At 46.2% G+C, this 15,282-nt stretch overlaps 1 protein-coding gene across 5 annotated transcripts in view; it reads right to left on the reverse strand.

The window, feature by feature from the left end:
* PSD3 (pleckstrin and Sec7 domain containing 3) overlaps positions 1-15,282 on the reverse strand; it is a 109,568-nt gene that overhangs the window by 30,311 nt on the left and 63,975 nt on the right. For 3 of the 5 annotated variants that reach the window (XM_052776526.1, XM_052776525.1, XM_052776527.1), the window contains one exon: positions 4,103-4,146. In XM_052776526.1, coding sequence (XP_052632486.1) covers positions 4,103-4,146 — 44 coding nt within the window. Of the gene's footprint in view, positions 1-2,174; positions 2,277-4,102; positions 4,147-13,002; positions 13,337-15,282 lie in introns of those variants that run through there. The other 2 variants (XM_052776528.1, XM_052776529.1) reach the window with 2 other exon arrangements.

Raw genomic sequence — 15,282 nt, forward strand, 5'->3', positions numbered from 1 at the left:
TCTCGGTGTCACAGTTTGCTGCATGAAACACAGAAAGGATTTGGCAGCGACCCTTTCCCACCACCACTGCCTCAAAGACCTATTTTGGTTTGGCTGGAGAGAGATGGTTTTTCAGTGCAGTCCAGAAAAACAAAAAAGAATATACCATGTCCACGTCTAAACTTCTTTGGAAAGAAAATTTTATCATCAACTAGTCAAAAACCAAATGATCCTCCTGCAAACTACACTGTCCTGCTGAGAGAAAGCTTTCAGGATACAACTGGCTCAAATGCAGCTGTTTGGTTTCTGCAATTTTGTAGGCAGTGCTTTGGGGTTTCATGTGTTAATTCTAGATCACCGTTCTATTTTAAGATGATTATTTTATTATCTCTATCACCTTCAATAGGAAGCAAATATAATATTACAAACAATGGAGAACAATAACATTCACCACCACATTTCCATGTAGACATCATGCAAATAAAACACATTTAGCTCTGGTGCCTTTGAAATCAAATTGATATTTTTTCAGTTTAAAGCTGACAATGATCAGTGCAAAAGCCAAAGGATGAGAAACATCTACAAAACCTGGGCCATAATATTATAGACAATGGGACCGAAGGGATGTTAAGAGACCAGCTAATCCATCTCTTTACCTCTAAGGCTGGATCCACTCTTCCTAACCCATTCTGGACAGAATAACCAGTTCACAAAAACCTCTAGTTAAAGTACCTTCATAGCTTGTCCAGGCAAACCTATGCCCTGGTTTAAAAGGCTTACTGCTAGAAAGCTTTTTTTAATGTTGAACCCAAACTTCCCTTGTTTCAAATTTAAGCCCATCCACAATGGGTGTGAAGAATAATTCACACCCTTCTCCTCTGTGACAGCCTTTACACACTGAAAAAAACACATTCGGGTCCCTCTCCTCAGTGCTCCCTTTTCTGACTAAACAACTCTCACTGCTCATGTTCACAGTATCTTGAATTCATTTCATCTCACAGGTGATGCCAGCATTGAAGAACAAGTTTACCATTCAAGTATGAAAAAAATCTCATGGAAATATCAAATCCCTCAGGAAAATTTAAGCAGTATGAGAAATAATGACACAATTATCAGGGCTACATGTACTCCTGGGGTGGTTCCAGTGACCTCAGGACACTGAAAACGGAATGCATTGGACTAACTGGATGAAACAGTACATGGCTTCACTGCAGTCAGTAGCAACTTCTGCCAATGACTTCAGTGAGGTCCAATCACTACTTAGTGCTTTGCTTGCTGTTCAAAGAAAAGACCCACAGTCCAAGAGACAGGAGAGATCTAGAATTGTAAGCAGCAGAGAGGAAATATGGAATGTGACAAAAGACAGAATAATCTTATTTCTGATTGTTAGGTTTCCCGTACTGCTTTTCTCTTTTCTCCCAGGACACTGAACACAAAGACAGGCAAGAGGAAATGGCAAGCAAAGTAAATGGCAAGCCAAGTAAACCGCAGAATGTTTTCTGGCAGTTCTATTATGAAAAGTAACCAAAAAATTTGGGGGGGGTGCAGCGTGGAGTAGGAGTGTGCATTCAGGATCCCACATTCACCAGTTCAGGGTAAATTCCATACTAGATCTGTTCATTTTACAGATCATAGTATGTGATTCACTTTTAACCCTTTGAAGAACTTGAACCTGAAACTACTGCAGAAAAAGAACTGTAATGCAATTCTCTCTTCCAGAGCTGTACTCGTGCTTCCCTGTTCATAAAGGATAAACGAGTACTCCTACTGAAAGTCTCTGGAGCACATCTGCTGATTAAGGTGCCACTTCTCTTGACTACAAAATTGGAGTGAATAGTAGCCTCTTCATTCTGTGGGCTTTGGATCAGACTATAATTCTACTGGTAATGGACAGCAAACCATTTAGGACGATGACACACCCAGCGCAGAACTAATAAGATAAGAATCATGTAGCAGTCTTCCCCCAACTTACGCATCACTGTTACGCTCCCCTGCTACGGACTTATTGCCTGCCAGTCATTAATCCACCAAATAATGTACTGCCAGAGCAGCTCTTAAACTATTGCTTAGCTCATAAGAGAGAGTCTTAGATCCTCAAAGGGATTCTGGCTCGAGGAAAGGCATTCCTTCAACATGCCAGCATCGTGAGGGAGCTTATGCTGGGTTTTGCAGCCCTATTTCCACCTTTGCCTTACCTCCCACTTCTTCCCCTGCCAAATGCCTCAGGGAAGCAAAGACACACCCTTTAGAAAGGAGAGAGGATCTTTGTCAGTCCCATCACAGCAAAACTGACCACGTTCCCTTCCTATCCATCCTTCTCTGCAGATCAGAACAGCAGAGCAACAGAGTGATGTGCCTCCTCCCTCTAGCTCAGGCAGTCCCGAGGCTCCTTGGGGTGATTACACCAATCACACATCTCTGTAAAAGTGAGAAGAGACATGTTCACAGTCCATCTTCCAGCCAGCACTCTCGGCCCTAAAGGTAAAGGCACAACCTCTTTGACTATGCCCAGAATGAGCTTTGTTTCTCAGCATGGCAAGTAATTGCCACATCAGTCCCAGCTACCTGTCTGAGTTTCAGATTGGAATGGACAATTGGCGCCTGTGAGCATTCTGCTCGGAGAAGGTGGCTTTACACCCACATCCCAAAGCCTTATTTAAGAAGGATTCTGACTTCTCCCTCTTCCAGCCTGCTTGTAATTCTTCCCCAAATAATTAATTAGCAAGAGACACGGACTGGACTATGTAAATGCCAAAGCAGTTACTACCTATACAGAAGCAAGTTATCTCATAAATCACCTCAACTGAAGCTTATGGGAGCAGAGCCAGGCATGAGCCAGTTCCCACCTGGAGGCTGCCCAAGTGTATTAGATACGGTATGGTCTCTTGGCAAGAGCTGGAAGAAAATTCTGACATCAAGAAAGTCACATAAAGGATTCTGCTGGGTCTAAAGTACCTGTGAGAGAGTGTCTTCCAAGCAGCTTGGGTATTGTGACAGGTAAGATTCACACAGCGTATTCCAGGTCCAAACCACGGTCTGGGAAAACGTCTCCCACTGTGCTTCTTATGAAGCTCATCAGAGATGGCACTTCTTGATGACTCCCCTTAGCAGCATACCTTCCTCACTACTCTGACATCATCTAACACACTTCTGAACAGGGGCTGCAATCCCAGTTGGGACCAGCAGCCCTTGTAAGGGAGGTTGCACACCCTGACAAGAAATTAATTTGCAGATGATGAACTTAAAACAAGGGAGATCAGAAGCCAATGGGCCTGCAAGATCTATGCAGTTGTTAGGACTTCTAGCACAAAAGCTACAGGAGCATGCATCCCAGACATACATTGTTCTCAAGAAGGTGAGGTTTCAGATATGTAAATCCATGCAGGTAAACATCTTGTACAGCCAAAATAGATAAAAGACATAATTCTTTTATTTTACACCAAAACCCACTGTTCTGCAAGTGGCAAAATCTAAAGCAGACCCTTCTACTCTTTGCTGGCATACCTAGAGCACATGAAACCTAAGCACAGAGAAATGTCAATTTAACACGATCAGAAATTGAAGCTTTTTCTTGTCTGCAGTATCTCTGTAGTTAACAAGCGTTAGCCTGTCGAAAGCAGCCAAGGATGGGGGGATATCAGACTTTGTCCAATTTATCATCTTTCATATTAGGTTGTTGTCAAGTTATCCATAGTTAATCAGGAGACAAACCAAGACAATAAACCAACAGCAGGAAACTCAATCCAAGACGTGTGTTTCTATTCAGTGGTTCTGACACAATGTACTGAAAGATAAAGGGAGAAGTCAACTTCTGTTTTATTTATGCAGTCATAGAACATCGGAGGATTTAATTTCTCTCTTTTCAGGCTGAAGTTTCCTACTAAATGAAATGTCCTCTTTCCTTACAAATGCAGTTGGCTCCCATCATTAGCAACTCCCCTTGCTGGAGAAACAGATGAGGCTGTATTGCCAGGTTGTTCATTCATAGAAAAGCAAACTCATTATGTACACTGGCTACCTTCTGCAGGCTTTGGAGCCCACTCAGATGGTGACACAGGACGTATAAACAGATTACTACACAGGTACTATTTTTAAACTCTTAATTTCTATGCAGTATACTTACACGGCCCATTCCAGCTTCTCATTCTTGATTGAATTGTAGAGAGCCTGCAAAGGGAGAGAAATGAGATGGGATTATTGTTTGACCCCTGCTACACATACATTAATATGCTGAGGAAAATTACCTAACTAATACCAGCAAGCGAGCTGTCTCTGATCAAGGAAGTACCGTATCTGCTCATGGTAACACAAAAGTCTTGAGCAGAAATCTCATCTAAGGAAAAAATATCAGAATGCAGGGCTTCAGATTACAGTCATTTTCTCAAGCAGGTTTTGGGGGTTTATAGTTTGGGATTTTTAAAAATAACCCTGATAATTTTGCAGAAACCACGAGACTACAGCCTTGAAATTCAAGGTCCAATTTAATTCCTGATAGTCAGTGAGATTTTTTTGTCACTGACTTTAACGGGGCCAAGATTGTACCATATGGGCTTTACCCATAAAATTATGCCAGAATAGCTGTCCAAAGCCCCTGAGCCTCACAGACACCTGAATGCTTTCGAGTCACACACCCAAACATAAACATGTTCCGTTTCTAAGTGCAAAACAGAAAATAAATGATAGGCAGCTTTCGTAGCTTTCATGCTTGAAGATCAACGTCTTGGACTGCTGCCTGCTAACATCGTTACTCTTTCGATTCACAGGAAAGATGCCAACAGGTTTGACACCGAAGGTCACAATTCTGTTGTTGATACCAGCCTGCAAAGAAAAGGGTCTGGAGGTTGACTTAAGCCCGAGTGGATATTAGACAGTTGGGATGGAACTCTTTAGGTGCATCACTTGGGTAAGTGTGTCTGATTTCAGCGCTCCAGTAGCTGATGCATACAATGGATAAATGCCTGCTATTACTACAAGCTAATGGAGTTCTTCAAATAGGCCACTTGACTCAAGTGAAGTATTTTGGTATGGAATGTCCCTGCTTCTCGCACTTATAATCCGTATTTGTAATTTACCTTATATACATAGCTAGATTTACTCCCTCTGGCACATAACTCCTACACAGCCTCAAAATATGTTAACGTGTAGAAGAACTGTTGATGCACATGATTACCAAAAAGTAGCACATCAAGTATGAACAAGCCTGAAAATCACATACTATAATAGCTATGACAAGCTCAACAGAAACTTTAGCATTTAAATAGCTTTAACTCTGACCTAAAACAAAAATAATTTGGAAAACTAAAGAGTTGAAACTAGTATTGTGCATAGGCCACAGATGAACTTGCAACGAGAATCACATGAGCATATCCCACTGCTCGTCCTGTGATCCACTGGCTCCTTTCTGAATCTTTCATGGTCTATTTGAAGATCCTTAATATTCAGCTCTGTGAAAATCTGGCTCAGCTAAACCATACACAAGCAGGTCAAACATACTGGTACAACTCGCCTCACACTGATGCTATACATGCAGCAACTTTTAGTCACAGTGTACCATAAAAGCAGGTTTCTCAGAGCAACATAACAGATACAACCTCCAGGAGGAATTGTCCCACGTCCTACTTATACTAATCTAGCAGAGAGAGGTCCCCACTGCTAACAGGGGTTTGCTGTGCTACTCACAGCAATATGATGAAATATTTCCAACTCTGGAGTTTTCACTGTGTATTTCCATATATCCTATCTTCCCCAAACTTGTAGAAGGAGCTCTGATCCAAAGGCAAATGGCGAAAGGTGAAGGAAAGAGCATTGCTGGCAGTTTGTAGGCACTTTGCTTAATTTTCAGGTGAGAGCTATGAAGAGATTTTAAGACCACCGTGCAGGAAGAAAGCAAAAGAAAGGGCTAACATTTCTCCTACCATACAGCCAGCAGTCCAGCAGAATTAGATGCACCTCCATTTTTCTGCACAAGCTGATGCTGACACCGATTCCCTGGGGTCACCCAATATTTTCTATTAGAAGCCACTATGTTTCTAATGATTTGGCCAAAGCCCCCCTCTTATTCTTTGACTTGTCCTTTTCTTGCTATCATTAAAATATTCTCTTACATTTTGAGCCAGAAAGGTACTTCCAAATATAAGGCAAAGAGGCTGTGTTTTTTCCCCAGTTGCCTCCCCATTTTTTTCAGAAGCAGCTTTTTTTTCCCCAGCTGGTTGGATGAGCTTTTGAAACGTTGCAGAAACATGGCCTAGGGTATCAGAAACGCCTTTTGCTGTTCTCTGGCTCAAATGCCTATAAGATTGGGTCACGACCTCTGAAAATTAATACCTGCCCTGGGCAGTACTGCTTTTTATGGGATTTTGCTGATAAGGAAGTCTCTAGGGATCACCACAGCCAAAGAGCAGGACACACAAAAGCAGCACTCCAGATTGGTGCTGGAACAACAAATGCCCCAGGCTTTTGCCTTGTGGAAAATGACATGTGTTTGTCCCGATCTTTACTAATGAGCCAGACTCCATCTTCCTTCTTTAAGGAGTAACAGACACCAACCCAGTCACATGGCATACATCTGACGAAGGACACAGTGTCCCCCATAGAGCATCAAATACAGCCTCTCAGAAAGTCTCTGCTATTTATAAAAATGAAAGAAAACCCTAGAGAGTATCCACAGCCCCAGCAGCTGTGTACAGGGCATGTTCAGTGTGCCTACCAAGCATGTTCAGTGAGGCCTCAGTGAGTAGACCTCCCAAAGGATGGAGATACATGAGTTCTCATGCCTGACCCTCAACCCACCTCTTTGGCAGAGACTGCTGCCAGGCTGCGCCCTCGCCGCCAGACTCAGCAGCCTTTTAGAGCTGCTTTACGTTCCTTCTCCAAGGCAATTTATGCTTTAACATTCTCCTGATGTCTACCAGGCTCTTGCATGATCTGGAGAAGAAAAATTTCCTCCTCCCATGTTTTGCAGCCAGTCGCAGACATGTACAGCCCAGCAGCTGCTGTATCATTTATTTCATGGTTGTTTCCCAAGGCCCTGATTCAGACAGCAGCTCTTTTCAGCACACATTTCTCCAGAGCATGATTAAATCAAACAAACTTGGAGACAAGCAGTTAAATGCTTCACTAAATTGCAACAAAGCTGATCAGATATTATGGCAGGGACATGACTTTCACCATACTTAACTAGTTGCAAGGACAGGTTTTATTAACTCATGTTTTCTCTCTGGGAAAAGAAAAAAAAAAAAAAGCTCTGATTTAAAGCACTCTTACAATTTGACAACAACTACAGCTTCTTACCTGCTAGCCTGGGAAGTGCTTGGCAAATTTGCTATCTAAGCCAGAAAGCTGGAGGCTGGACCACAGCAGGGAACACCAGAACGAATACTGCACAGGCCTTATCTTCCAAGCTGGACCGATACCACTTGGAAAGGAGAGAGACTTTCTCTCTCTTTTGGCACCCAAGGCTACTGTAGGCAGCAGCCAAACCCCCAGCTACCAACTACTTGGCAATGTCTGACTTCACTGCTTCAACTCCTAAGCTCTATTACCCAGACTGCAAAAACCTACTTCTTACAGCTTTCCCCCTTCTGAGAATTGCTGATCTCTGGGCCCACCACACCTGAGACCCAGCACTGCTCTAAGCTCCCTGGAGAAACAAATGCAGTTTTGAAGGAAGAATAAAAGAAATTAACTGCTCCATAAAACAGAATAGCATGCAACATCCTAGACACCTTCCTTATTTCAACTCCAATGCTGTTTCCTACAACTCCAATTTGACCCTTAGCAGACTGCAGTGTAAAAAAGACAATGGGATGTGTTACGTGTTTGTGGGATTTGTTTGTATTTGTTCATAAACTAGGCAAGAAACTTACACTTTCTTTTTCAAGTGGAAGCCTGTAACTCTTAAGAAGCTCCTGAATTCCATCCCCATCTTCCCTTTGGTAAGCAGGTCAACAAAAAAATCCAGATTTTCACAAGCTCTCACCAGTTGGTACTTTTATTCCAATTGGAAAGAGAAGCAAAACTATGCACGCAGGGAGTGCTTCTGAAAACTCCTGTTTATTTTACAAAGCTGCCAAGATAAAAATGTCACTCACCATCCTCACCTCCCTCAAAACCTTGTCACATGCACAAACGATTGGAACCATTTAAACAGGCTGCTCTCGGCACCTGCCGACTGCTGGCTGTGCTGTGAGTCAGCCTCCGCATGCAGAAGCAGTGAACAAAAGAAAGGCACAACCAGGTGTGCACACAGGGACAAAGACGTAACCAATTACCCAGATACTCATCTCAGTAAATCATTTATGTAACAAGTAGGCACAGGGTCCCCTAAGCGCGGCCAGCAGCGTGCAAGGTGTTGAAGAGGTCCTGGAGCACCGTGCGAGCCCTTCCCTCGAAAGGCAACATAGGGCTAGCTCTTGAAGCGGACTACTGACTTTCTCTACACACTAGCCCATCCAGAAAAGCCTGCCAAGAAGTAAAGGAATACACCACCGGTATTTCTTATACCTGCTCCATGCACAAAAGACAACGAGCCAGAAATGCCTGCTGTGAGCAGGTAAAAAGGCAAAACCAAAACGGAGTTCAGAGCACCAGCAGGGATGACCCAGACTGTCTTCTCCAGTTTTTGTTTCCCAGGCTCTCTGCTCACACCCAATACCACCCTGACTTCTGGAGTAATCGGGGGAATGACCATCTGACCATTACAGGAGATACCCTGGGTGGTTTTTGCAGCCCCCAGGACAGGGATGCACTTGTGGTCTCTGACCCAGGACCCTGCCACCCTCCCCTGCAGCCACCATCAGAAGAAGCCCTGCCTCGGGACGTTTATTCTTCACCTCCAGCTGATAGTGGCATGGTTGATCCCAGGCAGCCAAGGAAGCCCCAGTCAGACCTCTGGGCAAAGACATGCTCAGTCTTTTCAGTCAGAAGTGCTCAGTCAGAAGTTCAGCATCTCCCCCAGTCACTCAGCAGTGATCCATCGGCTCTGCCCCCAGGACCACAGCAGTCAGCCAGGCACCAGCTGCGGGTCCCACCATATGTGGTATATTGGAGGGAGAAAAAACAACAGAAGTAGCAGAACCCCACAAAAATAAAACAGGTTACAGAGGAAACAGATACCAGACATTGCAGGTGTCTGCATGCAGTCCTGATAGGTGTTAATGTGCCCATCCTTTGGACCATAGTGTGTCTCTATGTCATTACCTTCTGCCAGGTTTGGATGGGGTGTGACACATTGCTATATACCACTCCCAGTTTGCTGTTTAGATGGTTACCTGAAGGTTGACCCTCCCCCAGAACTGTTGCTTGCATACAGATCTACACCACTTCACCATCTTGTATTTGTCACTCTCCCCCTAAATCCAGATCTTGATATTTTCTCCTGTCCTCATGCACAGATCTGTAACACTTGGCGACACAAGGATAAGGGCTCTGATTACCGAGTGCCTGTAGCTCCTTGCCTGGGTCAAAGACCACATGCCCCCTATGTCTCACGCATTTTCCCCCTTTTAACAAGGATGCAGCAAGGATGCCAGAGTATTACCCCAAGAAGCCTGCGGGTTAGTGCACAGCATGGCATGTCTACTGATATCACTCTCAATTTCAAATTCCACTGGTTTGTACAACAAACGTTCTTCTAACAAGCCGGCATACATTATTCATAAAACAGCACAGAGCTGTTCAGCAGCATATGGAACTGATGAATGTTGTTTTGGTGTGGGTGGAGATAGGGTTGATAGGAATGTTTTAAGGGGAAGGAAAGGAGATCATTTCACCCAGGGAATTTCAAGTGCGTCACCAACTGGAGGAGAACATTGCTAAGAGAAACTCCTCTGTTAAAAATCTGGTTTGTATGGAGAAGGGGGGGAGGGAGAGAAAGAAAAAAGGAAGGAAAGATTGTGCCAGATATATCATCATAAAACAGAGAAGATGGTTAGCTGGTGCTCCTGAGAGCCAAGAAATTAATGCCACACAAGAATCTCGTCCTCTGTAAAATTGATACATGGGGGTTGCTAGAAAAGATTTGTTCTGTACTTGCTGGAGTGTTTCATCAGTGTTACTGGTAAAGGCAGCATACTGAATTATTATGGGCGAACAGAGAAAAGGCTAGAGAAGTGTTTCTTGATAGTGGAGCACCTACACAGCCTATTTCAGAAATTGTTTTACTGGCCCTGTGCATTTGCAGGCAGGACAGGCACTGGCACTCTGCAATTCAGTCCATGGCTGCGGGAAAACAGAGTCTGTCGGGAGGAGAGACTGCTGATCACGCTGGGTCACAGACGATCTTAAGGTCCTCTGACTCACCTTGCATGCAGCCTGGGTTTGAGCCCACTCTCCAGAGAACAATGGTACACCAACTCACAGTATCCTTTTCGCAGGTTCTCTTGCTGGCCTGAGGCTGTGACACCTGCCTATAATACACACACGACATGCATCACCTAGTGGAGCCTGTATACGTACAGGTGCATGTGCGTATACACGTGTGCACAGAAGCACTATCTGATGCTTTTCAAGGAGATGATATGTCCTTGGGCTACCTAGCTTCTTTGACACCGGCAGGAGGCAGATCTCATATGCAGGCACCATGTTGGTGCTTTGTTCATACTGGCTAGAGCATGAGTATATATAATACTCTCTAGCTCAGCAAAATAGGCTGAGTCACTTAAGTGCCAAGTATCAGAGGAGTATGTTTCTCAGGCACAAATGGGTTAAATCTGTCTTCTGCCCAAAGTCAGCTGAAGCAGTCACAGAAACAGGTCTTGAGCATTGTAATTACTTTGTATGGGGAGCAGACAAAATACAAGGCAGTCCAGACACAAAGGGGGAAACACAGCTACAGAAATATGGAATAGAACAAGTCTACAAATCAAGACTTGAGGGGATCTGCATGGCACCACTGTCCGGAAAGCCCAGCCTAGAACTGAAGACATTTCGTGAGAGTTGATATACACACATACAGAGGCTCACACCGATAAAAAGACCTCCTTTGCCCCGCTACACATTGACAACAACTTCCAGGTCTCTTCCACCAACACAATAGTACAGAAGAGCTAAAGCTCAAATATAAATCAGTTCTCTAAATCAGTGACCTCTGAGCAAAATAGATGGGCAGACAAAGAAGAGAAGGGGGAACAGACATACGGAAAGAACAGGGCTGGCCAAAATCACAGGACTAATCAGTGGCAGAGCTGCTTGTCATCTCGTCAACTGGGCAGGCATCACTGACGGGCATGCAGGGATCTTCTCAGCCCTCCGTAACACAGCTTTTACATGTCTCAGACGCTCCACAAATACAAATACCTTTGTATGAAGACAGGAAACAACACTACGAACAAAAACAAAGCTGCAGTATGCTTCCCAACTTGCTAAGCTAGGCAGGAGAAGAAGTGGGTATATCTCACACAACAACCTACAGCACTCAGGAGGCAGAAATGTGAAACCCACAGAGGGACGAACACAGAGCATTCTTTACTGCAGTAGTTAACTAACTGTGTCAGACACCATCCCTGGGAGAAAGTCCCTGCCCTGAGGACATTACACCATGCACACACACACAATGGACACAAAGCCTGGGAGAGGGAACAGAGGTACAGAGATTGATTCACCCAATGTCACAAGACCTGAGTTTCTGCCATATGCAGAGACTTTTCGTACATAAATCCTCCCACTGAATACCATGCAATTATTCCCACACCTAAGGTGAAAGTGATCACAAGAGCAGGGTTCCAGAGCACCTGCAAGATGCAGCCTTTACTTTGGTGTTTGCTGGAGTAGCAGACACCGCATCAGCAACAGCCCGAGAACAATGGTCATGCTATTTCTCTGCCACAACCTTAGCAGTACACTATTTCTTAGTTATGGTCAATAAGGCCCTCAGAATGGACGTTTCTGAAATCAGACTGAATAAAATACTTCATTTATTTCTATTTGCATTACTCTGTGATTAAACCTCTGCAGCTGAGGCTCTGAAATACCATACAATCTGTAAGCTGGCAGAGAGTGATCTGCTAGGTACTACTGTGCAGCACTGGGATCTTTTCACCATAGCGGAGGAGGTTTCTCTCAGGAGAGGTAAGAGATTTAGGGAAGGGACAGTACAGGAAGATCCATGCATGTGCCTGCTTGTTAGCATGCACACAGACACAAGACATGGTTAAATGCCTTTGGCTGATGCTCTAAATTATTTCCCCCTCATTCAACACACTTTTGCAAATGGTTTTATCTTCTAATCCCAAGGCAGAATCAATGTGCAGCAGGAATGAAATTAGAAGCACATTCAGTCACTGCATAAAGTTCATCCAACCCTCAGAGACATGAAGCACCTTTGGGAGGGAGACAGCTATTAAAGCTCTTGCCAGCTGTTCCCAGGTGCCTCTCAGTTATTGAGTGGGTGCAAGGAATGAGGAAAGAAGAGATACTGCATGGAGTGTACCAAACAACTGGGCTGGGCTGGGCAAGGAGATGCTGCACACAGCCACTATAGCAGCTGGGCATAGCCTGTGCTACCGACCGCTACAATACACTGATGTATTCCTATAAACACACAAGTGATGCCTTCCTAATAAATACTTGATGGCAATAGTAAATCATGCATGCAAGTGAGATGATATTTTTACCTAGCACCCACACCTACCAAACCACAGAGCTGTAGAGAAGGAGCAAAAACTATTTTTCTACAGAAAGCCATTCCCATTTAACAGATAATCACAAGGACATCACTTGACAACTCCGGCATCTTTGCTGAGAGCAGAGCTCCGATTAGCATTCTCACTGGCAAGTTTTCACTGTTCACTATTGCACCAAGCTCAGTGACAGGGCATTCGTCTAAGACCCGATCACTATCACACACCAGACCTTTTTCACCTTCAAGTTTCTCCTCAAACCTAGAGATTTTTTTTCTGACCTGACAGCAATTCTGTCATCGCTGCAGATCATCCAGAGCCCTCAATTTCTGCAGAGCGTAACCTTTTCAACACCACGACCTCCACTTCTAGCCAAGAGAAACACTATGAATATTTAGTTATTTACCTTGCTTTCTTTAGTAGAAAACTCAGAGGAGTTGGAGATTTTCATTGATTTTGACCGATGGGACTGCCGCCAGAGAGATTCTTCTCGGGAGTATTTCACTGAACCTGTGGCTCTCACCCGGACTTTGCTGGTGCTCTGAACACTGTTAACTCCAATCATTTCCAAAAGTGAGCGTATGGGATGGGGAAGAAGAAAGCTAATGGCACTTCCCAATCCCTGGCAGAGGAATTGGAAAAGGTTACGTCTGGAGAGCCCAGGCTCAAGCAATCAGTGTTTGCTTAAAGCACGCTAGGCTGTTTTCTCCAGCATCTTCAGGCACACTGTTTGGAGCCAGCCTGATTGTTCCAGGCATTGCTCACGTCACTGGATGGGGGGGGGGGGGGGGGGGCGGGGGGGGGGGAGAAAGAAAAAGAAGAGGCTGATAGAAACTCCTCCCCTGCTCCACTCCCCTCTCCAGCATCAACTCCCCCTTCATACACACACCAACAGGGAGAGGGAGAGAGGTGGAGAAAGAGATGCTGGAACAAATGCCAGCAGATCAAGCAAGAGATTCATTTTCAGTTCACACAGCCACATTTCCCTGCCTGCAACAGCCTGCCATGCTCATTACTGCCTGCAGTAACAAAGGACACCGTAAAAAGTCTTCAGTCACTTGCCAGCTACAGGCTTCTGGATGTGAGAAATACCGATGGATTCGCAAAGCACTGGAGAAACAAGTGAAAGTCCACCGCACCATAACAAAGTTCTGGCAAGCCCCAGTGAGATGCCCCAGTGCATTTCCACAACTCTTAAGCGCTTGCACTCGTTAGCCAGAGTCCTTGGTGGGCCTTCCCAGGGGGCAAGGGAGAGCAAGACCACTTTCATGCTCTAAGCGGGGCTGAGGGGAAAAGACATGACTTTCCCAAGGGGACCAGTGCGAACCTGTGGCAGCGCTACGAGCAAGCAGCTGGGGACCCATCTGCCCCCTTGGCATCCAGGAGAGCTGCAGCTGTACCCCCCGCCGCGAGCAAACCGCAGGCTCCAGCAGCTGACCCCACGAGCGATGCCACTCCCCAGCGAGCGGCACCCTGTTCCTCCCCTGCGGGAAGCCCACACCACCCACGGGAGGGCCACTGCCACGGGCCCACGCGCGCCGGAGGCACGGCTCCAACCCACAGGAGGCCGGCCCTGCCAGCCAAGCACTCTGCCGGTGGCCGGAGCCGCTCTCCCCCACGCAGGGGGGCGAGGGGAGGCCAGCACCAATGGCAGCCGGCGCTCTTACCAGGGGTGGATGCGCTATGTAAGGGAAAAAGAGAGATGTTTACCTCAATGTTGCAAAAGCACCATCATTTCTGGCTCCTGGAGACCTAGAGCGCAGCAGACTCGTGCATTGCCATGGCAACCTGCTCCGATAGGAGAGGGAGATCTCTGCTCGATAGGAGAGGGTTGTGGCAGCTGCCAGCACACGCCGGGGCAGGTGGAGCAGCTCGTGCAAGCGCCCAGGCAGAAGAGGACAACGGGGTCATCATCCCGAACTCACAAGGGGCAAAGAGCTTGTGCGGAGGGAGCACGAGTCGCTAGAAGGCTGCGTGGCACGGGCACCTCGCGGCGGGCCAACACCGGCTTCGACGACTGCCCTGTGCCGCCAGGCCACCGGGCAGGACGAGGCCGGCGGCAGCTGGGTTGCGGTCTGGGAGGACACCAGAGCCCCTCTTCCCACTCCCTCCCACCACCACACACAGGGAGCTGCAAGTTGGCGCATGCGGCCAGGGACAAGGGGTCGCTGCCCTGGCCTGCCGATTTGAACGTCCTGCGCTGAAACATGTCGGGCAGCTGAAAGCTGGGTGAAGGGGCTCCAGCCCCCATTCACACCCGAGTTCAGCATCAGCCGAGCCATGTTAAGGCAGAGCAAAAGTTTGCTCACCCTACATCAACCTGCACGACAGCACCCAGGAGCAGATACGAAGCAGATTAATTGAGTGGGCTTTTCCCCCGGTTACACCTTCCCAGCCTCTTGCAATCAGGGATTTACGTCCTTAGTGGGCAAACAGCCGGACAGCCACATTACGGTCCTAGGAGCGTTTTCGCTCGTAAAAGGCACTCCTGCCTCCCCAGTATGCAGCAGCCCTTCGGTCAGCAGTCATCCTGCGCTCATGTTACCCCCAAGGATGTTACAGGTGCAAATCCTTCCCACAGATTGCAGCAGTTGCGGACCGTGCTGAAGGACAACAGTCAGTGAACAGGGAACAAGGAACCTAAATATCAATTTAAAAACTGTCCCTGGGGTCAGAAACTTTTGAT

This window comes from Harpia harpyja, chromosome Z (genome assembly GCF_026419915.1).
Source record: "Harpia harpyja isolate bHarHar1 chromosome Z, bHarHar1 primary haplotype, whole genome shotgun sequence".
Classification (NCBI taxonomy): Eukaryota; Metazoa; Chordata; class Aves; order Accipitriformes; family Accipitridae; genus Harpia; species Harpia harpyja.